Raw genomic sequence first — 27189 nt, forward strand, 5'->3', positions numbered from 1 at the left:
ATTGAAATAAGGATTTGTCTTCTCATATAAGCCTATTTTCAGCCCATGGAAATTATACAGTCATCTTGAATATAATGGAAACTTTTTATTGCATGGGGTTGGTTTTTTTTGCTTGTTCTTACTTGTGGATTTCTCCCCAAGCCCATTGGGACAGTGTCAGATGTCAAGGAGGCGTTGTATTTGGTTTGTGTCTCTATGGAGAATTGCATTTTTTGATTGAGTGTCACAAATTGTTTCGAGTAGCTCTCTCGGAAGTCTAGTAGGCCAATTCTTTAATGAATTCCACTTTGAATATAATATCGCCTCTGGCGTAGCACTGTTGCCTATGCACAGAATACTGACATGATGTTGTCACTGAATATACAATACTAAGAAAGCTGGGTACTGTACTCACTAGGAAGGAGAAAACATTGGTCTTTTCAAGCTGAGAATCCTCTCAATTCAGGATTTGACGGAACAAAGGGAGGAGCAAATAAATGTAACCAACAGAAGCTAATAGCAGCTCTAGCCAAAGAGTGATCTTTTTCATAAAGAAGCAATAGAGAAGGGACATTCCACTGTACTTCCATTGTGGGCTGTAACTAGTAGATCCATTGAGACAGTACAGCCAGAGATACTGCATCTTTAAACGCTACTCCATTGCAAAATGTAAGACTTTTATGAGGTTTTTTCTTCTAGACTGTGCTGCCTGGTTTACAGATTTCTATCTTTGAACTCGGAGAGGTTAAGTGTACTAATAATGGAGGTAAATCTATAAAATGTTATTTCCTCTGAATTTTGTTAAGTTAGTAGTTTACTCACTTCATTACTGAAGCATATTCTAATAGTATTTGAAATTGAAAGAAACAAAACTATCCAAAGCGATGCAATGTTCCCTTTTTAAAGAGAGAATCCACTGGGTCTGGGGCATAAACATTGGAAGGGGATTCTAAATTCTAGCTGAAATGAGTGATTAATTTTGGAGATTAATATGTCTTCACTATCTTGCCGCACTAATTGTGGAGAGCATGTTTTTAAAATACTGCATATTTTCTTCTCTAAAGATACCATCTGCCAGAACTCACTTCTGGGTACCAGCTTCCTGGCATGAGACTGGTGAAAAAACTCCTCAGGCTCTGAAAGGTTCCTTGGCTTCTAAGGGCTTTGGTGCTGGGTTGTGTTAGGCTTTTTACTTGGGAGGGTGCGGGTTGGACCCTCTCAGTTTTAGTGCCTTGGTGTGACATTGGTGCCTCTTATCCAGCAATTTAGTGCTGGAACGTGCTCAGTGCGTTAGCACCAGAGACTTTCCATCATTTCGTACGTGATGCTGTAGCGTGTACAGTTGAAGAGGCTCAGCACCTGCATGAGAGCTTTGGTCTCTACTTGTCCAATGTCTCGGTGCTCACAACATAGGTTGCCATGGGAGAAGGCAGCCTCCACTGCATAAGCAGTGTTTCCATGAGGCATTTGCAAGGCAGCTGTGGGGTCCTCTTTCCCCACTGTCACAAAGTATTCTTGCTTGCATTTGGTCTCCAGAAAGGCATCTTGGTTTTGGTCTCTCTGGACTCCAGAACTTGTTTCCCAGAAAGGGGAGGCCACGGTCTCCTGACCCCAAAGTTTTTTGTTTTGTTTTTTTGTTTGGTTTTTTTTGGCTTCCTTGGGGATCCCCCTTGAGCTGGCCACTTTTACCCTGACTCTTATTATTGGCATATCCTACAGTCTGTCTGTGATACCTCTCAATGATAACAGAGATTTCTTAATCCCAGTGCACCTGGTTGGCATTTGCCTTCTAGTTGCTGCCTGTTGCAAGTTTTATTCTGATTATTGGTCCATCCGTTGAGTGAGAATTCTAGTGGATGGTATCTTTAGAGAAGAGAAAATGGTGGCCCTAGAATTCAGCTTCTCTGTTGGTAGCTTCTCTCCTGCTACTTATTCATCACAGTTTCAAAATTATCTCGATTTGGGATGAGGTGGAGATGATTGCTTTTTGATTTTTTTTTTTTTTTTTCGTGACTGGTTTATGTCTCAGGAAGCTTTGCTTCTTGTACTCTCCAAACTGATAGGAACATGTCAAGGGTAGCGCTTTAAGCTCAGGGACTGGTGCGTGTCAGCCTGATTCATGGTGTTAAGTGCAGCCCTTAGGGACCAAAAAACCCCTGAGAGCCTGGGGAGTTCCATCAGTGGAATGCTAGGGAGCTGAAACCCAGGAATGAGCATCTCGCTGGAATGATTTCAGAGAAGCAGAATTGCAGGTCAGTAAATTACAAGTCTTCAAGCAGTGTTGGAGACTGCAGTGAATGACGGTTCAGAAAAATTACTTAAATCTGTCTGGCCTTTATGCGTGCACATTCAGACCATGTTCTAAAAGTCCTTGCCCAATTTTTTAACATCCATAACTTTCCTCTTCAGTTTTATGAATGATTTACCAAATGTCAAGCTTAAAACGAGAAGCTATTTTTGATTTTATAAGCACAATTGACATTTGTAAAAGGTTTTGTATCTTCAAATGAGCTGTATAAATGATGCTGCTGTTATTAAGGCTGGCAAATATATTTTTAATAAATCTTAAATTAAAAATCATCAATGTAATCCAGCCTAGAGTAGCTGTTAATACCTAGTTCTGTCTTCGAATGTGCGTGTTTATAATGGAAACCATGGCAGAGCATCAACCATACCAGCACAGCTGTAATACTAACAGACTAGGAAATGTGCTGCTTTTTCCTCTCCGCCCCATACCCCAGTGTAGGCGTTTTAGGCTAGGCCTGCCATTGGAGGTTTCCAAAAACAGATGTATAGCTTGTGAAACAAGATTAACATTAAATGCATGTAAGTACGTGGATTGTAACTTTTCGTAACCATGTTGGTGCACTAAGCATTTTCTGTTGATTCTGAATTAAGGCTCTGATGTGTTTTAATGTATTTTTTGTTTCACTCATTTTTGTCCCTAGCAAATGGGATGGGACACTTCCATCTGTGACTTAACCGTTCATTCATTTTCATAAATAAATACTTCATCTCTTGTCCCCATTTGGAGTTCCTTGCTATTCAGGAGCTTTTTAATGTGGATTCATCCACTTAGTCTCCACCTCTTGATTCATGCCCAAAAATGAAACTATTCAGAAAACAAAAATTGTACTTGGCTAGCAATGTGAAAGCCTTAAGAACTACTCAGGATACCCTACACTTATGCCTCTCACTGCATAAAATCTTTAGCATGGGCCTGATTCTGATCTCACTTAAAATTGATTTTACTCCAGTGTAACTCCATGAATTCCAGATGAGTAACTCATCATATACACCAGCGTAAGTGAAAGTGGAGTCATGGCCTATAATGAACTCATATGATTATGGCTCCACAGTTAAATATAACACAAGTTGATCAGTTGTTAGGTAAGCACAATCATTTGGTCTTCTGCTGAATTAAGTACATGAAAATAAATTCCCACGTTAAAGTTTCAATTTCCTGTAATTTTTAACCGTGATTATCTCTTTGGCTATTAAATTGCCTCATGTCCCTTAACTGCAACTGAAAGCTACAAAATCTCACACCAGGTTTAAATCATTCTCATATTTATTTTCCTCTTAAAAAGGGATATTTATCTTTTGCTTTTTAACCAGTGCAATGACTTACCTTGAATGTTTCTCTATAAGACATTGGATATCAGAAAACTTCTTTGAAACAATATTACATGTCAAAAGCATAGCACACAATTGGCATTTGAGATTAATTTAACGACTCAGTACAATGAGTAGGGCTCGAATGGTAAATATTTAAAAGGGGCAATTCTCTTTTCATTCTATCCACTCCCCACATTTAAAGTATGAACAGAGGTGCCTTTCTCCCCTACATTCCCCAGGCACTGAGCCCTGAGTATTCTGCACTTTCCCATCACCAAAAAAAGATGCAGTGTCCATTCAACCCAGCATATGAATCTTAGTAAAGAAGTGATTGGGGGGGGGAGAGAAATGGACATGTATGTTAGTTGTTCGTCCTATCAATAACTTATACAGGTTAAGAGTTTGGTGAGCGTCATTTAACAACTCAGATAATGCTTTTGCAACAAATTACATAGTTCAAAAAAGACAAATCGTAGAAGGTTCTCAGCAATTGAATGGAGATAGATATAACTGGAGCGATATAAAAGCTCTTAAACTAACTCCCTGGGAACTGGATACTGCATCATTATGTGTCCTATATTTTTCAAAACTAAAAAAGTTATTAAATATGAGGGGGGAATGCGAGTTTTTTTTTTCTCTTATCTGGTTTCGTGCTAATCCTGATATTTTGGCCTATTTTGTTCATATTTTCCTTTCTCGATTTCTAGGCTCAGACATCAGGCACACAAAGAGCTTTATGCCTACAAACAGGTGAGATGTTAAATAGGAAACTATTTTTTCTCCCTCTCTTCTTACAGATAAATCTGAGCAAGAACTGTTAATTTCTTGTGATGGTCATCATTTTAGGTTTCCACTGAGCTGTTCCAGAGTTTGAGGTCTAGCCATTTTAGGCCTACCTCTGCAAGTACTTACGTATGTGCTTAACTTTACTCACATAAGTAGTTCCATTGAAGTCAATGGGAATATCCACATGTTTAAAGTCACACACATCCATGTGTTTTGCAGAATCAGGGCCTTACTCTATATCAGTGCATGTTGTCAGTTGTTCCCTACAACGATCTAGGATTTGTATTCTTAATGTTACTCCCTATATACTGGATACTTCCTCAAAGTGATGGAGAAAGGATGCAGTCGACTAAGCAGAAAAGAGAAAATCAGGGATTTATAAGAATGTAACTTTCAAAAAATGTATTTATAAGTGGAGCAGCCATGTGGCAGGAAATTGACTGGTATATCATAGCTCAAACCCAGTAGTGAGCTCTGGGTCAAACTGTGTGAGGCTAGATAACAAAAGGGAAAATACAAGACTTTCAGCCTCCTTCACACAAGGAGAGTTCAGTTCCTTCACAAAACATCCAAAGCTTTCACAGATGGCAATTAATGTAATCAATTAAAATCCTGTATTTGACTGGATTTTCCTGGTTGAAGGGAGGGGGCGTTGCCAATTGAGGCACTGACTTTCTGTGACTGGAGCTTGCACCATCTGGAGCGGGCAGAAAAACCTGAGTGTACTTTCCCTCGTGGTGGGATCTGTTCCTGTCCTGATTGAAGTCAAATGGGACTTTTGCCATTGCCTTGAATGGCAATAGATGTGCCCCAGCAACATGACTCTCAGTTCTTGCCATGTTTACAATAAGTAGTAATATACCTTTCCTACAGCAATAAAAGAAAAATGCTGTCCCAGTGGATCTAAATTTGGTTCCCATGAACTGTATCTTGCTGGGTTGGATTACACTAATCCTGAGGGCATTAAAGCAGTGTACTGAATTTGGAATAGTGGGATTTCTCTGTAGGGAATGTTTCCAAGTATTTTTGGCAGATCAAACAACTTCTTCCACTCACTCCCATAGACACACATCAGTGTCTGCTTCAAAATAAACATTGCTAATAGATTAGTGACAGGATAAATTTAAACGCCCTGCTTTCTTTAGTGTTCTAGCTATGTTGGTCCCAGGATATGACATACATAGGGTGGGTGAGGTAATATTTTTTATTGGACCAGTTTCTGTTGGTGAAAGAGAAAAGCTTCACAGAGCTCTTGTTCAGGTCTGGAAAAAGTAACCAGAGCGTTGCAGCTAACTGTGAGGTGGGACAGATTGTTAAGCACATGGAAAGAGACCCCTTAAAATGAAGTGGGCAATCAGCACCTCTGCAGTCATGGGACAAAGGAAGGTTAGGAGGGCCTCCTCCGAGGAAGAACTTCTGGAAAAATTAACACTCACCAATGATATACCTGAGGCCAAGTCTACACTACACGCTTACTTCAGTAAAACTACGTCACTCAGGGGTATGAAAAATCCACACCCCTGAGCAACATATTTATACCGACTGTAATCCCCTGAGCGGATGGCACTAGATTGGCGGGAGAGCTCTCTTCCATCAGCTTAGAGCATCTTTACCAGAAGCGCTACAGCAGTGTAGCTATGCTGATGCCAGCTTGTAGTGTAGACCTGCCCGAAGATACTTTCATCCTTTGGACAGATGACCTAAACTCCTTCATAGGTTTCCACCATCTGTTCACCAAACTCTCTAGAACACTTCCACACCAGCCTCCCGTTCCTCGATGCTGCAATCAGCTTAAGCAAGGGAACCCTACAGACAGCTATCTACAAAAAACCCAGAGGTCACCACACTTACCTCCACAGATCCAATAACCACCCAGGACACACCAGGAAATCTGTTATCCACAGACAGGCACTCAGATACCACAGAATCTGCTCCAAGGAGAAAGTCCAGGATACATACCTTAATTAAACAAGGACTGAGAAGTAAATTGCATCACGGAACAGGCCACCCAAATACTGCAAGAGAACCTGCTCCAGTAGGGTGGGAGGAAAGGGACACACTGCCCACACACCCCTAGTTGTCACCTACTACTCCCACCCTGGAACCCATATGGGATATCGTCAAACAATTACAACCTATACTTGACGGCGACCACATTCTGAAATAAATCTTTCCTGAACCTCCTCTTCTGGCCTTCAAACAACGGCCCAGCCTTGCCAAGCTCATCCTCAGAAGCAAGCTTCCCACACCCCAGGACACACCAACTCAAAGTGGCACCAGACCTTGCCAGAACAACAGATGCAAAACCTGGAGACACATCTGTGCTGCTACGATGATCAGTATCCCCCACAACACACCTTTTCAAGATCCATGGGTCCTACACATGCCTATCACAACCTGTGCACTACCTCACCCAGTGCATCAAATGCATCAACAGCAACTGTGTGGGAGAGACCAGACAATCACTATGCTGTTCAATGAACTCAGACAGAAAAATAATAAAAGACAAAAACTCCTTGTCACCAGTGAGCAAACACTCTTGACAAAGCAATCATTCCATATCTGACCTCTCAGTCCTGGTCCTCAAAGGAAACCTGAACGTCTTTCAAAAGACGAGCCTGGGAACTTAAATTCATAATTGTGCTAGACACTGAAAATCATCTCGGAGACACTGATTTTATGGCTCAATGCAACAATTTGTAACCTAATATCCCTCCTTTGTCTTATGACTGCAGAGGTGTTAATTGCCTCTTTCATTTTAAGTGTTTTTTTGCAACATGTGTTGGCCCCTCATGTATAACAATCTGTCCCAGCCTCTATTTAGTCGTGACACTCTGGTTACCTTCTCCAGACCCAATCTCTTCCAACAATAGAAGCTGGTCCTCACCCACCTTGTGGCTCAGGGTTCTTTAGTTTTGGTAATTTATCTTTCAACTCTGTAGTCTGAGCAAGCATTCTGACATTAATAACATTACAAATTTACAATCCTTTGATTACAATCCTACTCCCTGCTAGTTAGCCAAAGGGGACACAGAACTCTGAACAAAAACAAGGGAAAAAGGATGAATTGGTAAGAGGAGGAAATATCTGAATAATGAAGTTCATCAAACAAATATGGGAACATGGCATACTTGATTTCAGAAGGAGGTTCTCTAGATTTCATCCCCTTTTTTGGATTAGCAGTTGTAATCTGCACAATAGCTGCCTTCCCTCTCAAACGTGTTCTTGGCGAGCATTTTGAAAACTGTTTTTACTAGTTTATTATTCATGTCTGGTTTATTTAGGCTGTCGAGTTTCTGGTGGTTTTTTTTTGTTTGTTTTTAAACTTCTAAAAATATTAGCTATAATTTGCCTACACATGTATATCAGTGTTCAAAAATATCGACGTTCATGAACTATCTGTAAATCTATATATCTATATAAAATGCCCTCCTTCAAAGCTCCAGGTTCCTGGGGAAGCACAGGAGAAACTTAGAGTAGTGGAGTAAAAGACCCACAGCAGGCCTGGGTCAGCTGACTTGAGCTCCCATTGCAGAGCTAAAAATTGCTTTGTTGATGTTCAGGCTCAGGGACCCTCCCTCCTCGCTGGTTGTTAGGGATATTCAATCCATATAGCTAAAGTGGGGGAAATACTGCACAGAAATTTTCACTTTTAAATTACTTCCGTTAAAGATTAAATACAAAGGAAATTATTTACATCAGCTTTATTTATTTAAAAGGAAATCTCTGAAGACCCAATTGATGTAATGAAGTACAGCGATCAGAAATGGTAGAAGTCCCGGTCCTAATGCTGTCTCTCTGTCTTGCAGGTTATTCTAAAGGAAAAAGTAAAAGAGCTTAATCTGCATGAGGTAAGCAAGTATTGTTGGGCTGCAATGAGTTACACCTACAGAGCACAGCCTCTTTCTGCAGTACAGGAGTCAGCTGTTTGTCACGTTCCTTTTCTGGAATGATTATACAACTCGTGTAGAGTTCACACGTTCCGGCTTCTAGTCACTAGTGCAGACTTGTGGTTGAGGGAGATGGGCAGAGTAAATAAAGAATAACCAAAAATCTACAGCTAAGAGGGAACAAATGAAAATAAAAGTCCGTCATGTAACAATTTATGGTGTAAATAGGTCAGGAGCAAATAGAACAATTGATTGTTCTCGATCAGTGTTGTTACAGGTGCTCATTTCTGCATTTATATCAGATGAGAGAGACACCGTGGGTGAGGTAATGTCTTGTACGCCTCTGTGGAAGCTTGAAAGCTTGTCTTTTTCACCAGTAGAAGTTGGTACAGTAAAAGATATGACCTCACCCACTTTGTCTCTCTATTGTCCTAGGACCAACACAGCAAACAACAGTGGTTTACATCTGGTTGGTACTTAAATTCCAGGATACCAATCGTGCCCCCAAATGATTATTTAGGCACCTGTGCAGAACTCAATGTCCCAACTTAAGCCCCCAGGACTAAAAAATGGGTTTTTATGCTAATATTTTAATTGGAGGAGGGAGGGGCAGAGTTTGCATCTAAGGTCAATTTGTCTGGAAGGCTTTGTCCGCAAAACTTGATGCCATGAAATTATGATATGACTGGGGGGTTGGCATCTATGACTGAATGGCTTGTTGGCTGTTTTTTGGAAAGAATGAAGCAAGGCAAGAGGTGAGATAGAAGCCAGCAAGGAGGAAGATAGAAATGGCTGAGAGAAATGAGTGGTGGAGATCTTACTAATAAGGGAAAACATTCTGGATTTAGTGAAGGCCCCAGCGCAAGGGGGACTGTACACCCAACCTCTCTGATTGCAGCATAGCCAGTGTTTAACTGTAGACTTGTAAGTGGGAAAGGAGTTGAATACCAGGTTGTCTAAGAACAGAAAGGTTGTTTACAGTAGTGAGGAGCTGTTGCCACATCCTTGTTACTTAGTAACCCAGTTTGGATTTTTAATGTGGTTTCAGTGTTACAGGAAGGTGATCAGAACAGACTAATGACTAAACTGTCAGCTCTTGTCCCGCTTAAACTTAAACACATTAGTTTCCATTCCGTTTCTAGGTGGCCAAAGTGCATCTCCCTAATGCAGCCATGGCGTAGTACTCAACGCTGTAGCCAAAATGTTTGTGTGACTCTCTGCAGAAGACAGGTTTCTGAAAGGACAGCCCCCCCAGCACACAATCTCTCTGCTTCTGTTGGCTCCAGTTGTTGCCACGAATTAATAGGGATAGAGGCAGCAAAAGAGACCAGAACAAAGCAGAAATAATGGAGGGTTGGGTAACTGCAATGGACAGACAGAGCCCGTGGCCTGAGGCAGCATACTGTGTTGGTCAGACAGAGGGTCTGCAGCAGTCATGGGACACTGGGAGCACAATATGTATGTTATGTAACGCACATCCCCAGTCCCCAAAATAGCTAAATGTAAACAGATGCCATTGTCATGGTGTGTCCTAGAAATTTTTAGAAGTCTAATTTGTTAATGAAACAACTGGAAGCCTGACTCTGAAATACTTCTGTATCGCATGATTTGCTGTTGCTGGATCAGGAATGCTCCTACACTGAGGTTTGGGCAGGATGTTGGGTTGGTTTGGGGTGACTGGGGGGTGGGGGAGAAGCATATGGGGACAGAAATAATGTATGTAAGATGATAGAAAACTGTAGATAAAAGAGAAAGTCAAATGTGGGTCCCTCAATGCATCCGATGAAGTGAGCTGTAGCTCACGAAAGCTTATGCTCAAATAAATTTGTTAGTCTCTAAGGTGCCACAAGTCCTCCTTTTCTTTTTGCGGATACGGACTAACACGGCTGCTACTCTGAAACCTGTCAAATATAACAGTATAAAGGTGATTTCTGGCTCAGTCTGGCTAAGTCTTGGTAATGGGTCAGACAGGTACATTTCTGGTTGCTACCTGAGTTGGGCTGAGTAAACTCCGTGGGACTTCATTCCAATTTAAAAACACCCAGCCACCTTTGCTTCTGTCCATTATGATTGCAGAGATCTCCTTCACAGTATGAGCCATAACAATGCTGCCTTCCTGAGTCTGCAGATAGATAAATAATACCTTGAGAGGTAGGAAGGGCACCCATTCACACCAGCAAGATGTCTACTTTGGTACGTTCAGAATTATGCCGCTGCTGATTACTTTAGCAAAAACACTGAGTTCTTAGACTCATAGGACTGGAAGGGACCTTGAGAGGTCATTTGATCCAGTCCCTTGCACACAGGGCAGGACTAAGTATTATCTAGACCGTCCCTGACAGGTGTTTGTCTAACCTGCTCCTAAAAATCTCCAATGACAGAGATTTCACAACCTCCCTAGGCAACTTACTCCAGTGTTTAACTTCCAGGATTGTGGTGGAGCACGCACCAATTAGCACCACTTCTCCCAGCCCTCACCACTGTGCCCCCTTCATCAGATGCCTAGATGTACGTGTACATTGTTATGGGTTGAAATTGTATTTGGCACTGGTGTGACTGCTGCTGGAATACTGTGTCCTGTTCTGGTGTACGCAATTGAAGAAGGATGTTGATAGATTGGAGAGGGCTCAAAGAAGAACCATGAGAATGATTAATGGATTGGAAATCATGCTTTGTAGTGAAAAACGCAAGGAGCTCAATCTGTTTATTTCAACAAAGAGAAGCTTAAGGGGCGACTTGATCACAATCGGTAAGTAGGAACATGGGGCACAAAAATTTGATAACAAAGGGTAAGGAAGGAATATCTCACAGGACTGTCACTGAAGTTTGCTGGATGGTCTCAAAAATACTCCCCATCAGAAACACCATTTTCTCATCTACCTCTGTTAATTAGACTTGCAGTAATACGTGTGTGCCTGCTTCATCCAGCAGCCAGAGTTAGGCAGGCCTTTCGCCTGGTTTTAAGGCAGGCGGTCCTCTTTTTCTGTGGTCACACCGATGCAGGCGGAGCAGTGTGCTCTTCAAAATAGCATCCTCCATGCGGTGTGACCTTGCACATACCATATGTGCAAGGTCTCACAAATGGGATCACACCTGGGCCCACGCCATTCCCAGAAGTACTGGCATGTCCAGTATTCTGGGGACACAGCAGTGGCTATCTTAACCAGCGTACACTCTTCACAGGATGTGCCCTGCCACTGTGAAGCGTTCACAGTGTGCGGTGGGAATGTTTATTTACCGAAGGAGCTGAGACTGCACCTGGAATAATATTAATACTCAGTCCACCTGTGGTGCCTCTCATCCACGGTTCTTAAGGCCCTGATGCAGCGTTCACTTCCAGGCACTACTTTACCAGGAAGATGTAGGCGAGCTGGAGAGACTTCAAAGAAGAGCAGCAGAAATAATTATGGGGCTTCAGCAACTTGGCTTAGGAAGGAAGATGAACAGACTCCAGTTCACCTTTGGGGCACCAGTTGCTGCTCGTGACAACTAGCAGACACTCAGGAGGGAAAGGAACCCGTAAAGCTCTTTGAGTCCGCACATCTGCTCTATTTTCTGTAGTGCCACTTGACAGGCTCTTAACATGGAGCAAACTGTGTGTTCACGGTACTGGAAAAAAGAAGTCTGGATAGCACTCTGGGGCCCAGTCCTGAGGGCTCGACTCGGGCAAACCTCCACTGAAGTCCGTGAGAGTTTGCCTGAGCTGCAGGATTGATCTGATCTGTAAAAAGAACTTGAGACTGATGGCTGGATATACTCAGTTGATCTTACTCCCTTGGAAAAGGCTTGAGCAGTCAAGACCTCCTTGTGTTCCTGCAGCTCTTGCCCTTAGAGCGTGCTGCCCTGGGACAGATGGTCTCTTTGCTCAGCCTTTTGGGAGCTTTCAGTTTTATGAGAAGAACAGCATCAAAATACAGCACAGCACATTAAAGAGCCCTGCACTACTGCCAGCACAGGTATCAATGATGCAGCCCCAGTGAAAGGATCATTTCAGTGAAGAGTCAGAGGCAAAAGGAGTTGGAAGCATCAAAAATGGGTGAGGGGGAACCTGCGATTCAGAGGAAGGAATCAAAATGTATTCCTCAGACAAGCACCTCCGATAACAAGCCACCTTTAACGAGCTTCAATCAGCTCTCATTTTACTTGTATTTCAGGATATTTAACATTCTGTTCCTTCGTATTTAGGGCTTGGAAAGCCAGGAGGTGATCATTATAGATACTACTTCTGTACTATTTCACATATGCAAAGCCCTGGGCAGATTTTCACTAGCCTTCATAACACTCTGTGAGGGAGATGAGTATTATCCCTATTCTGCAGATGGGGGAACTCAGGCAGAGAGGTTAAGTGAGTTGCCCAAGGTGACCGAGGTGGCTGAGTCAGGATTAGAGTTTAGGAGTTACTGGCTCCCAGGTTTATGCCACTAGATCATGTGCCTCTTAAGTTTGTAGTCTCTATTTTATCTTTTACAAGACACTTCTGCATTAGCCTCACAGAAGGCAAGTAACTCAGAAGGACCCCACCCGCACTGGGCCACCTGCTATGTTTGCTGAACTGGATTAGCATGACTGGTCAGCCATCTTGGGTGGATGGGATCAGACTGCATCTATACCAAACTTAGAAACTCTCTCCTAGCCTATACCCCTACTTCTAACCAGGACCTCATTCCTAGTTTTTCATACGGTGAAGATTTAGCCTAAAATACTATTTCTAAACTTGGGTTTAACACTAGCTAGCCAACCCCTGTTTTAAAAATGAGCTGGCCTGAAGTGGTTTTAAGTCTGGTTTCTAACTAGCTCAACCCAGTGTAGAAGAGAATAATGCTCTCATAGGCAAAGTATGGATGTTTGATGTCAACCATGGTGGCAGTCTCCCTGTAGAGCACTGCTGAGGAAGAGGAACACACAGAATAAATGTTCGAAAGGAAATGGGCTTTCCCAGTGGAAAGGAGTCAAAGTGGATCTAAAAGAAGAGTAGTTGCAGAGTAGCGGGGTGGTGAAAGCCCTAGTCTTTTCCCTGCTGGAGATCTAATGGAAATGAGGTTGGGGGAAGTCCAACTTGGGAGCCATCTGCACTGTAGGAGCTTTCATGTTGAGAAACCCAATTACAGCGTAGCAATCCCAGGACTTACATTGTACAGTTGAACCTCAGAGTTACGAACTGACCAGTCAAACACACATCTCATTTGGAACCGGAAGTACATAATCAGGCAGCAGCAGAGACCCCTCCCCTCCCCAAAGGCAAATACAGTACAGTGCTGTGTTAAACGTAAACTGCTAAAAAAATAAAGGGAAAGCAGAATTTTTTTCTGCATAGTAAAGTTTCAAAGCTGTATTAAGTCAATGTTCAGTTGTAAACTTTTGAAAGAACCACCATGATGTTTTGTTCAGAGTTACGAACATTTCAGAGTTACGAACAACCACCATTCCCGAGGTGTTCGTAACTCTGAGATTCTACTGTAATTCGACTGAGTTGTATTTTCACCTCCTTCCAAACCAATACAGTCCAAGGTTGTAGCATGGTCTGGGACGACCGTTGAAACCCGGGTCAGCCTGTCCGTACTATATGACTAAACTATGTATTATATTAAGCCCCTCCCACCCAAAAAAGAGTAGTTTCCACAGTGCAGATGGGAACGTGATTCTTAACAAAGAGCTATCCACACCATGAAAAGCACCCACACAGTAGTCTTGAAATAAGAGAGGCTGAAGGTCCTTATGGGCCAGGATTAAGGTGATTTGGAAGGGTTCTCTGGGTATCTTGTACAGCACAAACCCTGGCTAGGTCAGGTATAAGGCAGGCTATTTGACCTGTAAATTCAGCTACAAATATCTCCCCACCTAATAATTTTTTTTTACCAGCAATTCAGTGGGTTAGTGGTACATAGGTGCTGGAGTTAGGGGTGCAGAGGGTGCTGCAGCTCCCTCTGGCTTGAAGTGATTTCCATTATATACAGGGTTTACAGTTGGTTCACTGGCTCTCAGCACCCCCACTGTACAAATTGTCCAGCACTCCTGTAGTGGGATGGCCAAAGTGAAGGACATCATGAATTTTATAAATAGGATATTACTGCCAGACAACATGTCATTTACAGGGTTTCCATACTGAGTAGGAAAGAAGTCTCTGTTTCTTGTGTGCATAAGCTTTAGTTGTTCACTTCTGAAAGTCAAATGGAGCATTAACAATCTCCTGAGTGCTTCTGCTTTGCTGGCATCATTTCCATAGATCACTGAGTATCTTGGTGCCTTTCTGCAAGCGCATATTCTACTATGCTTACTGATTATCTTTCTTGAAATATCCCAGTGGTCAACAGTGGAAAGTTGGCTGGATCTAGGAGCCTATTGCCAGAGAGGTGTGGCTGCTATTGACAGTTAAGCCAAGAGTCTCAATGAAGAGCTAGTGACAGTTGTGTGGGAGTGAGTTTTACATGCTAAGAGAATTTTTTTTTAAACCAAGAGCATGTCACAAGGTGGGGGAGAGGGCGGTCGGGTAGTCTATGTAGACTGACCATCTGTCTGATCATCTTCAACGATAAAAGGCGATAAGTTGTGTTGGGGTGATTAGAGCCCAGTCATTTGTATTAAATGCAGAGAATGTTAAACTCTTTGATTTGGATTAATGTGTCAGATTAACGAATTGAGGCCCTTGGTTACTTATCACTTAAACTCTCCCAACCCTGACACATGTGACTATACCAAACTCCGATTGGGCTGTGCATGGTTACTCAGCATAAGCCTCACAGAACGGGTTCTGCACAGCACAGACCACTTGCGGTTCCCTTATACTCTCTCTGGGTTTGCCCATACTGAGGAAAAACATTGAGAAGAAGCTTAGCCCTTCAGAAAGGAAGTGATGTCAGAGTTGTGTCCAAATGTCAAGACTGCAGGTTCACTGTGGCCATGTCTACACAACAAAATTATGCCGACCTAATTTATGTTGGCATACAACCACTGCAGTTATTAAATCACTTGTGCATGTACACCCATGGCTCCTTGTGTGGGTGCTGCACGTCCTCCCCAGAAGCGCTTGTATCGATTGTCTTGTCAGTGTGGGACGGCTCCTGAAGGCCCTTAGCAGTCAACATAAGCTACGCAGTGTCTATACTGACATTGCATTAACCAAATTACATGTAGCGTGACTCTATGCTGCTCGGGGAGGTAGTGTTACTAAATCGGCATAGAGAGGAGGCACTTATGTCAGCGGAAGCCAAATTTAAGTGAAGATACTTCCAAAGGTAGATGGATGCAAGGCAGCTTATGTCGACCTCACTATGTAGTGTAAACCAGGCCTATAACTCTGGCCTCTGGATGTTTTTCCCCTACAACATTTTTGTTAGGATCGCAAGTGAATAACGTAACCCATTTTCGCTGAAGTGTGTTCTGTCCCAAGGCAGAGTCGTAGTGAGACCATTTGACAAATCTCAGAGTAATAGCCGTGTTAGTCTGTATTCGCAAAAAGAAAAGGAGTACTGGTGGCACCTTAGAGACTAACCAATTTATTTGAGCATGAGCTTTCATCCGATGAAGTGAGCTGTAGCTCACGAAAGCTCATGCTCAAATAAATTGGTTAGTCTCTAAGGTGCCACCAGTACTCCTTTTCTTTTTGACAAATCTGCATCCCTGACGAAACAAGATGAAACAGAGTTCTTTAAAATACTCCAATGTTAGTCAAGAGAGCAGTTTGGTGGAGAGGTTCCTTGGGGAATGTTTCCATTGGCTTAGCCTTATCTACAGAGTATGTATTCAGAAAGTTTTCCATCGACTGATTCCATTGTCTCTCTGCTTTCTCACCTTTCAGATCTGTGCCGTTTGTTTGGAGGAATTCAAGCCCAAAGATGAGTTGGGAATCTGTCCATGTAAACATGCCTTCCACAGAAAGTAAGTGCCGAGCTACCAGTCGGTACAAAAGACCAAAGTTATGTTTACAAAAGCCTTGCAAGTCTCTTGGAAACACTGGCAGCACTAAGTAATTGATGGCCTCTGAATTACAAAGGCTTATATTGTGAGCATCTGCCTGTGCTGTGTTCTAAAGGATTAACAAATGCTACTCCTCTTTAATAAGGCCTCATTTACTGTATTAAGTTGAGCCATGTTTACTAAAGCTTTGCAAATCTAGTCACAGTTGCCTTGAAAGTTGGTGGGAAAAGTTGTCTGTGCACGAGCCTTGCCTTTAATGGAGAGACTTGTCACACATTCACTTGCGTTTGGAAGTCTAGGGTTCCAGGAGGTGTATGCGGCACTGTACCACGCGTTGCACAGTGAAACCTGCCCAGGGTGGGCCTTCGTTCTAAAAGCCCAGCTCGCTGCAACGCAGAATGCTCAAAACAAAGCAGGACAGGCAGCATGGGACTGCCTTGCCTGGTGGGGACAGGCGAGCCTTCCTGGAGAGTTTGGAAGGGAGCAAAGGTACTTGGCAAAGGGTATACAAGGCATCTCAAAGCGTATGTGGACCATGAAGTGTGGAGTGGGTGATGGACATCCAGATAAGATCGGGTGAGGAGTAGCAAGGGATGTATGAGGAGCTGAAGGTGAGAATAGAGGCATGCAGAGGCTGATGAATTAATAGCTGGAACTGGATGTGTAAAGAGAGAGGGAAGGCGGTGAAGGGACTTGAGTGGCAGAGGAGATGTGATCAGAATGGCCTGAAAGGAAGATAATCTTGCCAGTAACCTTTCTGACAGGCTGGAGTGGAGAGAGTAGAACGCAGGGTGGAGGAAGCTTACAGTGATTGGGGTGGCAACGAATGAAGACCTGCACCGAGGTCGTAGCAATAAGGCTAGCAATGAAGTAAATACTTGTCCTGAAATGCAGTTATCCTGTTAATTTGTAGGCTACGTATTGTTCTTGTATAGCGTACGATGTGGGAGAGGGAGGGGCCATGGCTGGCCTCTAAATCCCACTGCAGTCACCTTTCCCTCTATCCCTGGCTGGAGAGAGGCCAACAGCACTCTAGAGCTATTGGGCTGGAACGTTCCAGTTTAGTTCTGAACTTCACACCCTGCAACAGGATTTTAGTTGAGCTAACACACAGTAAAAGCTCATCCATTCTCCCCCTCCCTCCGCTTCCCCCAGCTTGCTGTCTATCAAGTGATTCTAATTGTTGGCTATGTAAAGGAACTGTTAGACTATGTCTACGCTGCACTTCTGTTGGTAAAACTTTTGTCGGTCAGGGGTGTGAAGAAACCACACCGCAACCAACGAAAGTTTTACCAACGAAAAGCGCCGGTGTGGACAGCGCTTTGTCGGCAGGAGACGCTCTCGCACCGACAAAGCTGCCGCCCCTCGTTGGGGGTGGTTTTATTTTGTGGGAACAGCAGAGCTCTTTCCTGCAGACAGAGCAGCTATACTGCGTACCTTACCACGTACCTTACAGCTGTAGTAAGTGTAGACACAGCCTCAGATTTGCTCTAAAGCCGTGCTGTGTGTTCCCATGGTATGAATGCATAATTTCCCCCTCCCCCAAAGCATGCAACCTAAACAGAGAGTGGAAAAATGCTTTCCCCGCCATGCAAAGGTGGTTTTTCAGTGACCCAGATCTGGACGAGGAACTAGGTTTTGTGACTTTACTCCCTTAAAATCTGCAGATCCATGAATCATTCTAGCTGTAATGGCCTGTATGTACCCTCTGTGCATGTCTGTGTTTTTCTGCATTGCACCTGTTCATGCCTTTAGATCATAGTGTTCCACGACAGATATTCCACACGCTCTGTACAGAGATGCAGCACGCTCTACTGGAAAGAGCTGCATGAGCTTCTGGAGCTTGATCAGTAATAGACCATCTCTCTTGTGCACAAGGCATCCCAAAAAGCCTTTTGAAAGAAAAAAGCCAGACACTGGTAGTTTAGGACCCAGTCCTGCAAAGTGCTGAGAACCTCCCGTGCTTCAGTGGGAGTTGAGGTTGCTTTGCACCCTGCAGGAGCAGAGCTTTGTGACTTAGCAATAGCTCAAATGCAGCCTTTGGGTGCTAGAGCCTGTTTCCCTGGGGAGAGAGAATACTGGTGAAGAAGCTGGAGTTAACCCCTCCTCCCTTTGGAAAATGTCACTGGTTCTTTACCTTCCCCCTGTTGACCTGCCAAAGATGGTCAGAATTGACATCCGGCATGTAGTACTTCCCATGCTGCAGTTTTGGTGTGAACCCAAGTCCTGGGACAGGGCTCTCATCTGCCAGATATTTTGCTCTGAGGTGGGATTGCTACCAGCAGAGTTGTGCTAACACAGCAACACTCTGGGCCTAATTCTCCAAGCGTGCTGCGTGCAAAGCACCCTCTGAAGAGCTCGTATCTGTGTTGGGGGATCGGCAGAAGGCAAGAGCTTGAGTTGAGGATGCCAGCTCTGACCGTTTGGGGGCTTCTGTAAGGATGGGGGTTTGCTTGGATGGTGCTTGCTCTTTAGAAAGAAAGCAGCATTGCAGCAGTGAGCATCACCGCAGAAGTCCATAATGGCGCTCTGACAGTCATCCCAGTTCAGCAGAATCAGGCATGTTTAAGTGCAGTTTTTTTATTTGCATAAGGGGAGGGGGGTGCGGAATTTTAAAATTCTTTGGGTGATATTATCTCTGACAAGTTCCAGTATCGAGCTGGCACAGCGATTTTCCGGCTATAAAAATGTCTGTTCACTGTATAAAACTGACTTTCTACATGTGAATGCAAAGAGGGACTTTAAGATGAACTAAAACTCTGGAGGTAGAAATGCACCTAATAGGATGAAAATGGCAGGTGAGTGTGGAAGCCAGGAGTCTGGGGCTTGATTCCAGCTTCGTCGCTGACTCTCTACGTGAACTTGGGTAAGTCATTTCACTTCGCTCTGTTTCCACAGCTTTAACATGGAGATAATGATTTCTACCTCCAAAAGGCTGAAAGAATTAATGTTTGGCAAGTGAGAGGAGGCGCTCAAATGAGGGGGGCCAGAGAAGCGTACAGAGTGTTCAGTGGTGGTAATCGGATTCAGTGTGCATTAACTCTGTCCTCTCTTTTCTTCATTCCCAGGTGCCTCATTAAGTGGTTGGAGGTGCGAAAAGTGTGTCCACTCTGCAACATGCCCGTCCTACAGCTGGCACAACTCCATAATAAGCAGGACCATGGGCCTCCCCAGGGACCACTGCCTGGGGCAGAGAACATTGTATAGCTTCTCCTAAGCAAAGGACACTTCCATCACAAAAAAATCACAAGGATGAAAACGATGGACTTATGCAGAGAATCGCAGATCTCTGAATCTGTTCCTTACAGCCTTGGTGCATCTACTAGGATTCCCTTTGTCTCATGAAGAGCTCCCACGATGCACTTTAGGGGATGGGGCCAGATGCTTGGACTTCAGAACAACCAAAGCAATATGCCACCAGCGCAACAAGAAGACAAAAGGCAACGACAAGCCTATGTGTTTGGGTTTTTGAGAGCACTTTATGACGGACCCTGTCACCGATATTACATGTGTAGGCCTGGTACCTGTTTCTGGCTAGTTGACTATATGGTGTGCTGAGAAGGAGAGATAATGTTACGAGCATAATAAAAGAACTTACAAGGGCAAGTCTTTCAAGACCCTGGCTCCTGGGTACCTTGAATGGCAGATCCTACGCAGCCAGTGGACATCTTCTCATCTCAAAAAAACAAAACCAATCTTCCCACCCCCTTTAAAAACTGTCTCCATAAGGCCAAACCCAGCCAGTGGTTACCTCACGCTGAATTGCTAGTGGCTGGAGAAATGAGCAAGGGTTTTACATTGTTCCTTTAAGCAGAATTTCCTGAAGTTGTGGGATTACTCGGAAATTTAAATTTCGACAATGTCCTGTTAGCAGGGACAGTACTAGACCAGTCTGCCTCTAAGACAGAGCAAGCGCATAAGCACTCTGGGCTGAAGTAGTTCCAGGGGAAGGTTTGCAGGTACTGTCCAGTAAGGAAACTGGGTCACTCTAATGTGCACGTATGGCCTGATTGTGTCGGAGATGCTGAGCACCCACAGCTCCCCAGTCTTCATCTCTGAGAATCAACCTTTACGTGACCCCAGAGGAGCAGTGAGGTTGGATCTGGTCTTGAGAACATCCATTGCCCCCGAGTGTTCTGAAAAGTGACGGGATGATTTCCTACCAAGCGCTGGCATTAAGCTGGCTTTGGACACAGGCACTTACTGCAAACTGCACAGCAACCGTACACGTGTCCTTATTTTCCTCTGCAATACAAAAGCCCATTTGAAAAATCTAAGTCCAAGGCCCAGCGGTTACATGCTTTTCTTCCCGTCTCGTGTAGTTGGTGAAGCATGATTGCAGTACACCGCCTCACTCTCCCACACGCCCTCCTGTCTGCACAATCACAATCTCAAAGGGCTGATTTAACCTTGGCGCAGACAGGCCCAAGTCCACTAAATTCAGCAGAGCTGTGCTGCCTCTTACTTCAGAGCCAATGATAAACCTTGACTATCTTGTTTCTTTCTCTTGGCTCTGAACTAGAGAGAGGTACCATGTCATTCTGCTGGGTGCAGAGGTATTCAAGTCGCCCTTTTGAGTTCTATGGCCCACTTGAAATTGATGTGTATCGGGATAAGCGGCAGGGCATAAGGTCTGTTTGTGTATGTACGTTTCTTGGGGTTGAGGAGTACCCTTGGTGTTTGGCCAAAGTATATTTAAGCAGGGTAGGTTTCCGATTTCTAGCTCCACTTTCTGAGTGATTCAAAAGTACTGACACTACTGAGATTCCTGAATTAGACCAATAATAAACTGTACAGATGCAGCTGGATCAGAGGGAAGTTAAATGTACGTAGCTAGCCATTGTCTAAAATGCCGTAAATGTGCATATTGCTTACTGCATTGGCTTGCCAGCCCTTTCTCCTCCTAGGTACACACCTGCGTGCTTAGCATCTGCTGTAGTGCCATCCCATGACAGCCTCACAGCTACTCCCATTCAAGGCAGATCCTCTAGTTCTTTAACAACGTTCCAGGAGCCTGATATCCCCTGATCCCTTTGCTGTCACATCCAATCCAGTTTACATCTCGTGTACTACCAGGAGTCCTTTTGTCTTCTAAACCTTGCTTTATAAGGGCCAAATCCTGCTGCCATTGATCTCAATGGAAAAACTCTCCTTAACCTCTGTGGCATCAGGATAGGGGACATCCGAGGGGGAAGATTCTCTTACTCGTGAGTGCCCTCTGCGCTGACTTTGACTATTGCAGCCTGCATGTTGTTTGCAGACTGTATTGTGATGGGAGATGGGAGGGGAAGACACGTGTATTTGTTTATAAACGTGAACCCGTGGCTAGTTCACTCTGCTTATTTGCCTGCTCGCAGGTATTTGCATGAGCTGTGAATGACTGAACAGTTTTACAGAGGAGCTTTGCAACAACCAGTGGGAAGAAGGATGGGTTGTGAACGTCTACCATTAACCACTTTGTCCGTCGTGAACTTCAAATTCCCCATTTAACCAGAATAGAAAAGGTCCAAATGCCGTTATTTCCCTTTTGTCGATCAGCACCAAGCTGGTAGTGATCGGCAGTATTGATTAAAGAAACGTTAGGTGCCTTTGACCTTCGCTCCCTTTACAGAGCTACGGTCCAGTACCACACCACCACCAGCTCTTGCAGATGAAACCAACAATCCTACCATGCCTCAGCCTGTCGAGTTTCTGTCTCTGGTCCAGCCAAGCAGGGCACGCTGGCTTATAGATGGATGTCCGCAAAGAGGGTTGATGACTTGTCTCTCTAAGGTAGCCTAATATATGCATTTCCAATGTGCCTACACAATAATTTAGGTCAGACTTGAACAAAAAACCTCCTGCTGCCACTGAAGTCAATGGGCAGTTTTTGCCACAGGCTTCACTAGGAGCAGGATTTGATCCATATGGTCTGTCCTGTGATACGTGCACCCTTCCTGACCCCCCACCACCACCACCATTGAGCCTTTCTGTGTACTTTTATTTTTTTGCCACAGCTATTTTTTAAGTCATTCAGAAGAATCTGTGTCCTGAACGTTTTATGTATGAGACTCTTACCTAGGCAATTAGGTATCTTAGATTGTATTCTGAATGGAACAAAGATCTGGATTTGAACTATGAATATAAAGTGACAGGGCTGGCTTAGTGTCTTCCCTGCTGTCTCCTGGCTGTGCTGATAACGTTTGCATTTTATTTCTGTGATGAATACCACAGGCTACAGTGCTGTATCTCATTCATAGATTCATAGATACGAAGGTCAGAAGGGACCATTATGATCATCTAGTCCGACCTCCTGCACAACGCAGGCCACAGAATCTCACCCACCCACTCCTGTGAAAAACCTCTCACCTATGTCTGAGCTATTAAAGTCTTTAAACCACGATTTGAGGACTTCAAGGAGCAGAGAATCCTCCAGAAAGTGACCCGTACCCCATGCTACAGAGGAAGGCGAAAAACCTCCAGGGCCTCTTCCAATCTGCCCTGGAGGAAAATTCCTTCCCGACCCCAAATATGGCGATCAGCTAAACCCTGAGCATATGGGCAAGATTCACCAGCCAGATACCCAGGAAAGATATCATTGAGGATAAAACTGTGTGATCCCTGCATTCTTGTGACCTGGAAAAAGAGCCAGCCTGGCTGAACTGCTTCCTAGGTGCCCTGCAGGAGAAAATCCGTGAATTTCTTCCTGAACGTCGAGGCCACTGAGGATGCTCGCTAAGAAAGTGGTGGCTTTTGGTCTCCACAGTAAATAAAAGTGACTCATAGGCTGGTCTCTGGCAGCATACAACTCCTGGAGTCCGTGTCCCTCCATTCCTGCGGCTGGATTAGAATTTAGTATGAATTCTATGGGGCTTCCTCTCACAACTCCTGACCCTTCCAGGTTCTCAGTGCTCAGAGCTTCTCCAGAAATCACTGGAGTTCTGTGGAAGGACAGTTTGCAGGATCAGCACTAAGGATTTTTTCTGATGGCTCAGTTGGTGGGTTGGTAATAGAGTAGTGCAAAAAGCTTCAGGTCTGGGTAGGAATCTAGCCTAGGTCTGCAGTGTCTGAAAGTCACGGCCACATGATGGCGGTTGAGTGATCTGCGAGTTGGCAGTCTTATTCCCTTTGTTAGCATGTGGTCTCTCCATTCCCAGACACTTTATCTCTTTTGGTACCCTTGTTGGGAATCAGAGTAGCAAGGCTGAGAAATGGGCCATGGATGCTTCTTCCTTCTCGTTCCTAGGGGTGTCTCTTCAAAGCAGGGACAGAGGCACAGGGAGATGACTGCATGATGCTGTTTGCAGGACCACTGTCTGTTCTGGGCATAGATCTTCAGTCTTGAGAGTTTCAATCTATAATTAGTTTATTTAGTTTCACTAAATTCTCTGAAACAAAACTTAAAAACTTTTCTGGTTCTCTGGATCATATCAAGTTACAAGCAAACTTGAAGCCATGCTCTGATTGGGCCCCAAATCCTATAGGGGTTGGTAACCATACAGATACATAGAATAATGTCAGCACAGCAACTGTGAAACTGGGGAGAGGGGAAGGTTAAAACCCTCTTGCAGAAGCTGGCCTGAATTGGTGCCACTTGAAATGTCCTCTCAAATGGCCAGAGGAATTCCCTGCACTTGCCTGGTGTGCTACGTCCTTCAGTGTTTGGTTGAACGAGTACCTACAGCATGGCTGATTTATTCCTTTTGGCTTTACCAGAATATTCAGCTCCCAATCACATCCACGCAGTCAATGAACCAGTGGAGTGAGATGTATTTTATTTTAAAGGGCTGTTACAGTGAGACTCCATCTTTCTCCTGTTGCTGTCCATTTTAGAGCCATCTCAACTGTACTCAGGTTCACCTTGCTGAGGGATGTTATGAAGGTAGTTTGCCAGTTCCACTCTAGTCTCTGTAACCGGTACATCACCACCTTGTGTGTAGTATCTGTCTGGTATCTCTAGAGCAATTGACTACCTCAAGAGAGCCATTTAATGTCTTAAATGTCAGCGGTATATGTCACAAATGTATGGGGGGGAGGGGTAATACCCACATCCCGGAGCATATGAATGTGTTGTCCTCTCTCCATTTCCCAGCACTAGATTCTGCCGAATAGCACTCAGGCTCTTGAGCAGATTTGTGGTTTGCTTCACATTAACTGGTGGCCAAAAGTGGCACAGATCCCTGCAAACTCAGCACTTCCTTGAGACAGTGACCCGGGCTTGTGGGGGGAATTAGGCTAAAATATTCACAGGAACCACATTCCTGTCTGGTAAGATTCCCTTTCCCAATCTCGTTAGTCAAAAATATTTGTTTGACAGTCCACCTACCCACAACTCCCATTCACTTCAATGGGATTTGTGTGTGATAGGGTCTGATCTTGAGAGGTGTCAGAGAGCCCATTCAGCCAGTGGATGAAAGTAGAAGCCCTCGTGGCAAATGCAATTGTATCTCCCTTGATTGATGGGTCCCTTCGTTTATAGACCTTCTAACAGTATTCTCTCCTCTAGTATGTACCCATAACTCCCACCAGTTAATGGGTGGTACATGTGTACATATCTATGTGAGAATAGGCCACTAATTTTAGCAGGCTAGTTGCAGTCAGTTCATGGTTGTCTTCTTATAGCTGAACTAGGACAAGTTGCTCATGGATAATCCCTACTAGCTTGCTGTTTCTCTCCCAAGTGCATGAATGATGCAAATTTCCATTCCCAGGAGTTGAGTGGACAGGATCTCTGTGAATGGCCAGTCCTTGGTGCCAACTCCTTTTGTGATACAAAACATACACTGTTCACTGTAAAAGCTAAACCTTGTGGCAAAGAAGGTATTTGGAAGTATAGATTCTACCATGTGCCTATGTCTTGTGTTTCTTTAAAAGTTGACTATTTGCCTTTATTGGAGAAAATTAAGCAACTTGTAGTCAACATTTGAAAACTCTCTTGTGTGTATTTCAAAGCAAAAGGCCCGAGTGTTAATTAGTTGCCATAAACCAGGTTGCACTGACCCATTGGTCCAGAGCATTTGTAGTGGTGATGGTGGATTCTGAAGCTTGATCAGATTTCATTGTCTTGATGAGGAAATGGAGCTGCAGGGCATAGCTGTGTCCTCCTGGATGTGTCTTCCTAAAACTCTTTACATGGTTGGTGAAAGCTCACTTTCCCCCTTGCTTGTTTTTGGTCACCCCAGTATTGAGCTGTTTGCCAGTGGATGGCTGACCTGTCTGATCTCTCACCCCAGTGTAAATCTGGAGTAACTCCTTGACCACCAGTGGATTTATACCAGTGTGAGATCAGAATCCAACTCCATGTCATGGGGATAACTATCTATTGATCAGCCTCTAGATGACTTTGGATGTAAATGGAAGGGGCAGGCTATTACCTGAACTCTTTCTTAGGAGTTTCTCTTTTTTGCTTCAGTATTTACAACCCTCCCTGCTGAAGGGGTGCAAGAAAGGGGTCATTCAGTATTACATTGTACAGGCTTTTCTAATGGCAGAGTAGACTGTTCTTTCCAATCCTTTTAGAATGGGGCTAAAGTTTCCCATTACCAATTAGTCTGTGTAGTTTGATAGCATCAGTATCTGAACCATCGCTAGTATTTGACCGGTCTTGTGATTAGGCCACCAAGGGTTTAGGTTGGGGGCGGGAGGGTGGTGTTTTCTCCTTCTCTGTAAATACTGTGTGACTCCTGAGATGTTTATGCCTCTGGGTTCATAGATTGTTTGTACACAAAGAGTTCTGCAGCAGAATGTTTTTTAAAACATTCGCTGTTTTTTGTAAGCTATATTTTTGTATATTTAATTGCTATTTTAAAATTCTAATGCATCTTTTTTGCTAATCACACTATTGTTAAGGAAAAGAGAATTTGCATGTGATTGGACTTGAAATGTAAATAAATGCGGATTTTGGAAATCGTGCTGCGTTGGAGTCACTTCCGCCACCATCTCACTGAATCACACATGTTCACCTGTCTCTGGTTTATGTAGGTCACCCCCAGGGTGACTCTGGCTTGAGTCCATTGCTTACAAATAGACGGTACCTACTGCTGGGGGCAGTCCAGGCCAGGACACCATGGTGAGATTGAGTCAGCAAAGACTTGCCCCCTCGCTTTTCCCCCACAGGTCTCAAAGCAAGTAAGCACCATTATCCCACTCTGATAGATGAGGGGAAATGCAGAAAAGTGACTTGCCTGAGGACCCACGGTGAGTTGGGCAGAATGAAACCCAACACCCTGTCCCCTGTCATGTGCTACTTCCGATGTAAGATTAGAACTGGTCATCTTAAGGTGGTGGAGACCCTGGATTCCCTGTCACCCCTTGCACGACAGGCCGAGCAGAATATTAAAGCCTTATGGCTGGATTGTCTGAGATGCCGAGTGTGTCCATGGCTCCAGTTCACTGCAGTTTGGAACTCTGTGTGCTCAGGGCCAATGGAAATCAAGCCCTAACTGACTTCTAGCCTGAGATTGGCCTGGGCATCCCACTATGTAAAGTGATCTACATAAACTGTTTGTTCTGCTGCCTCCATACAAGACTGATCCAGGCTTACACTTAGCATTAACAAGCTATATCTCCCCCTGCTGACTACACTTCTCCCTGTCCCCTCAATGTACTGTAGACGAAGCTGACACACTAGCTGAATGAGAACTCCCCCAAGGCAAGCCAGCCAGACCAGCACTTTCCTGGCTTGTACAAAGTGTCCTATTATTCAGCAGAAACTTCCAGAGGTCAAACTATTCAGCTTTCCTCTGTGCTAGCAACTACTCCCTGTCCAAAAAGGAAAAGGAGGACTTGTGGCACCTTAGAGACTAACCAATTTATTTGAGCATACGCTTTCGTGAGCTACAGCTCACTTCATTGGATGCATAAAAGTGGAAAATGCAGTGAGGATGTTTTTATACACACAGACCATAAAAAAAATGGGTGTTTATCACTTCAAAAGGTTTTCTCTCCCCCCACCCCACTCTCCTGCTGGTAATAGCTTATCTAAAGTGATCACTCTCCTTACAATGTGTATGATGATCAAGGT

At 44.1% G+C, this 27189-nt stretch overlaps 1 protein-coding gene across 5 annotated transcripts in view; it reads left to right on the forward strand.

Moving 5' to 3' along the window:
• Window positions 1-26073, forward strand: part of RNF24 (ring finger protein 24) — a 79465-nt gene extending 53392 nt beyond the window's left edge. For all 5 annotated transcript variants that reach the window (XM_037898326.2, XM_037898325.2, XM_037898327.2 and 2 more), the window contains 4 exons: window positions 4305-4347; window positions 8193-8234; window positions 16069-16148; window positions 19256-26073. In XM_037898326.2, coding sequence (XP_037754254.1) covers window positions 4305-4347; window positions 8193-8234; window positions 16069-16148; window positions 19256-19394 — 304 coding nt within the window. In that variant the 3' untranslated portion in view covers window positions 19395-26073. The remainder of the gene's footprint in view (window positions 1-4304; window positions 4348-8192; window positions 8235-16068; window positions 16149-19255) is intronic.
• Window positions 26074-27189: the final 1116 nt, after the last annotated feature.

The sequence above is a fragment of the Chelonia mydas genome, chromosome 4 (assembly GCF_015237465.2).
Source record: "Chelonia mydas isolate rCheMyd1 chromosome 4, rCheMyd1.pri.v2, whole genome shotgun sequence".
Classification (NCBI taxonomy): Eukaryota; Metazoa; Chordata; order Testudines; family Cheloniidae; genus Chelonia; species Chelonia mydas.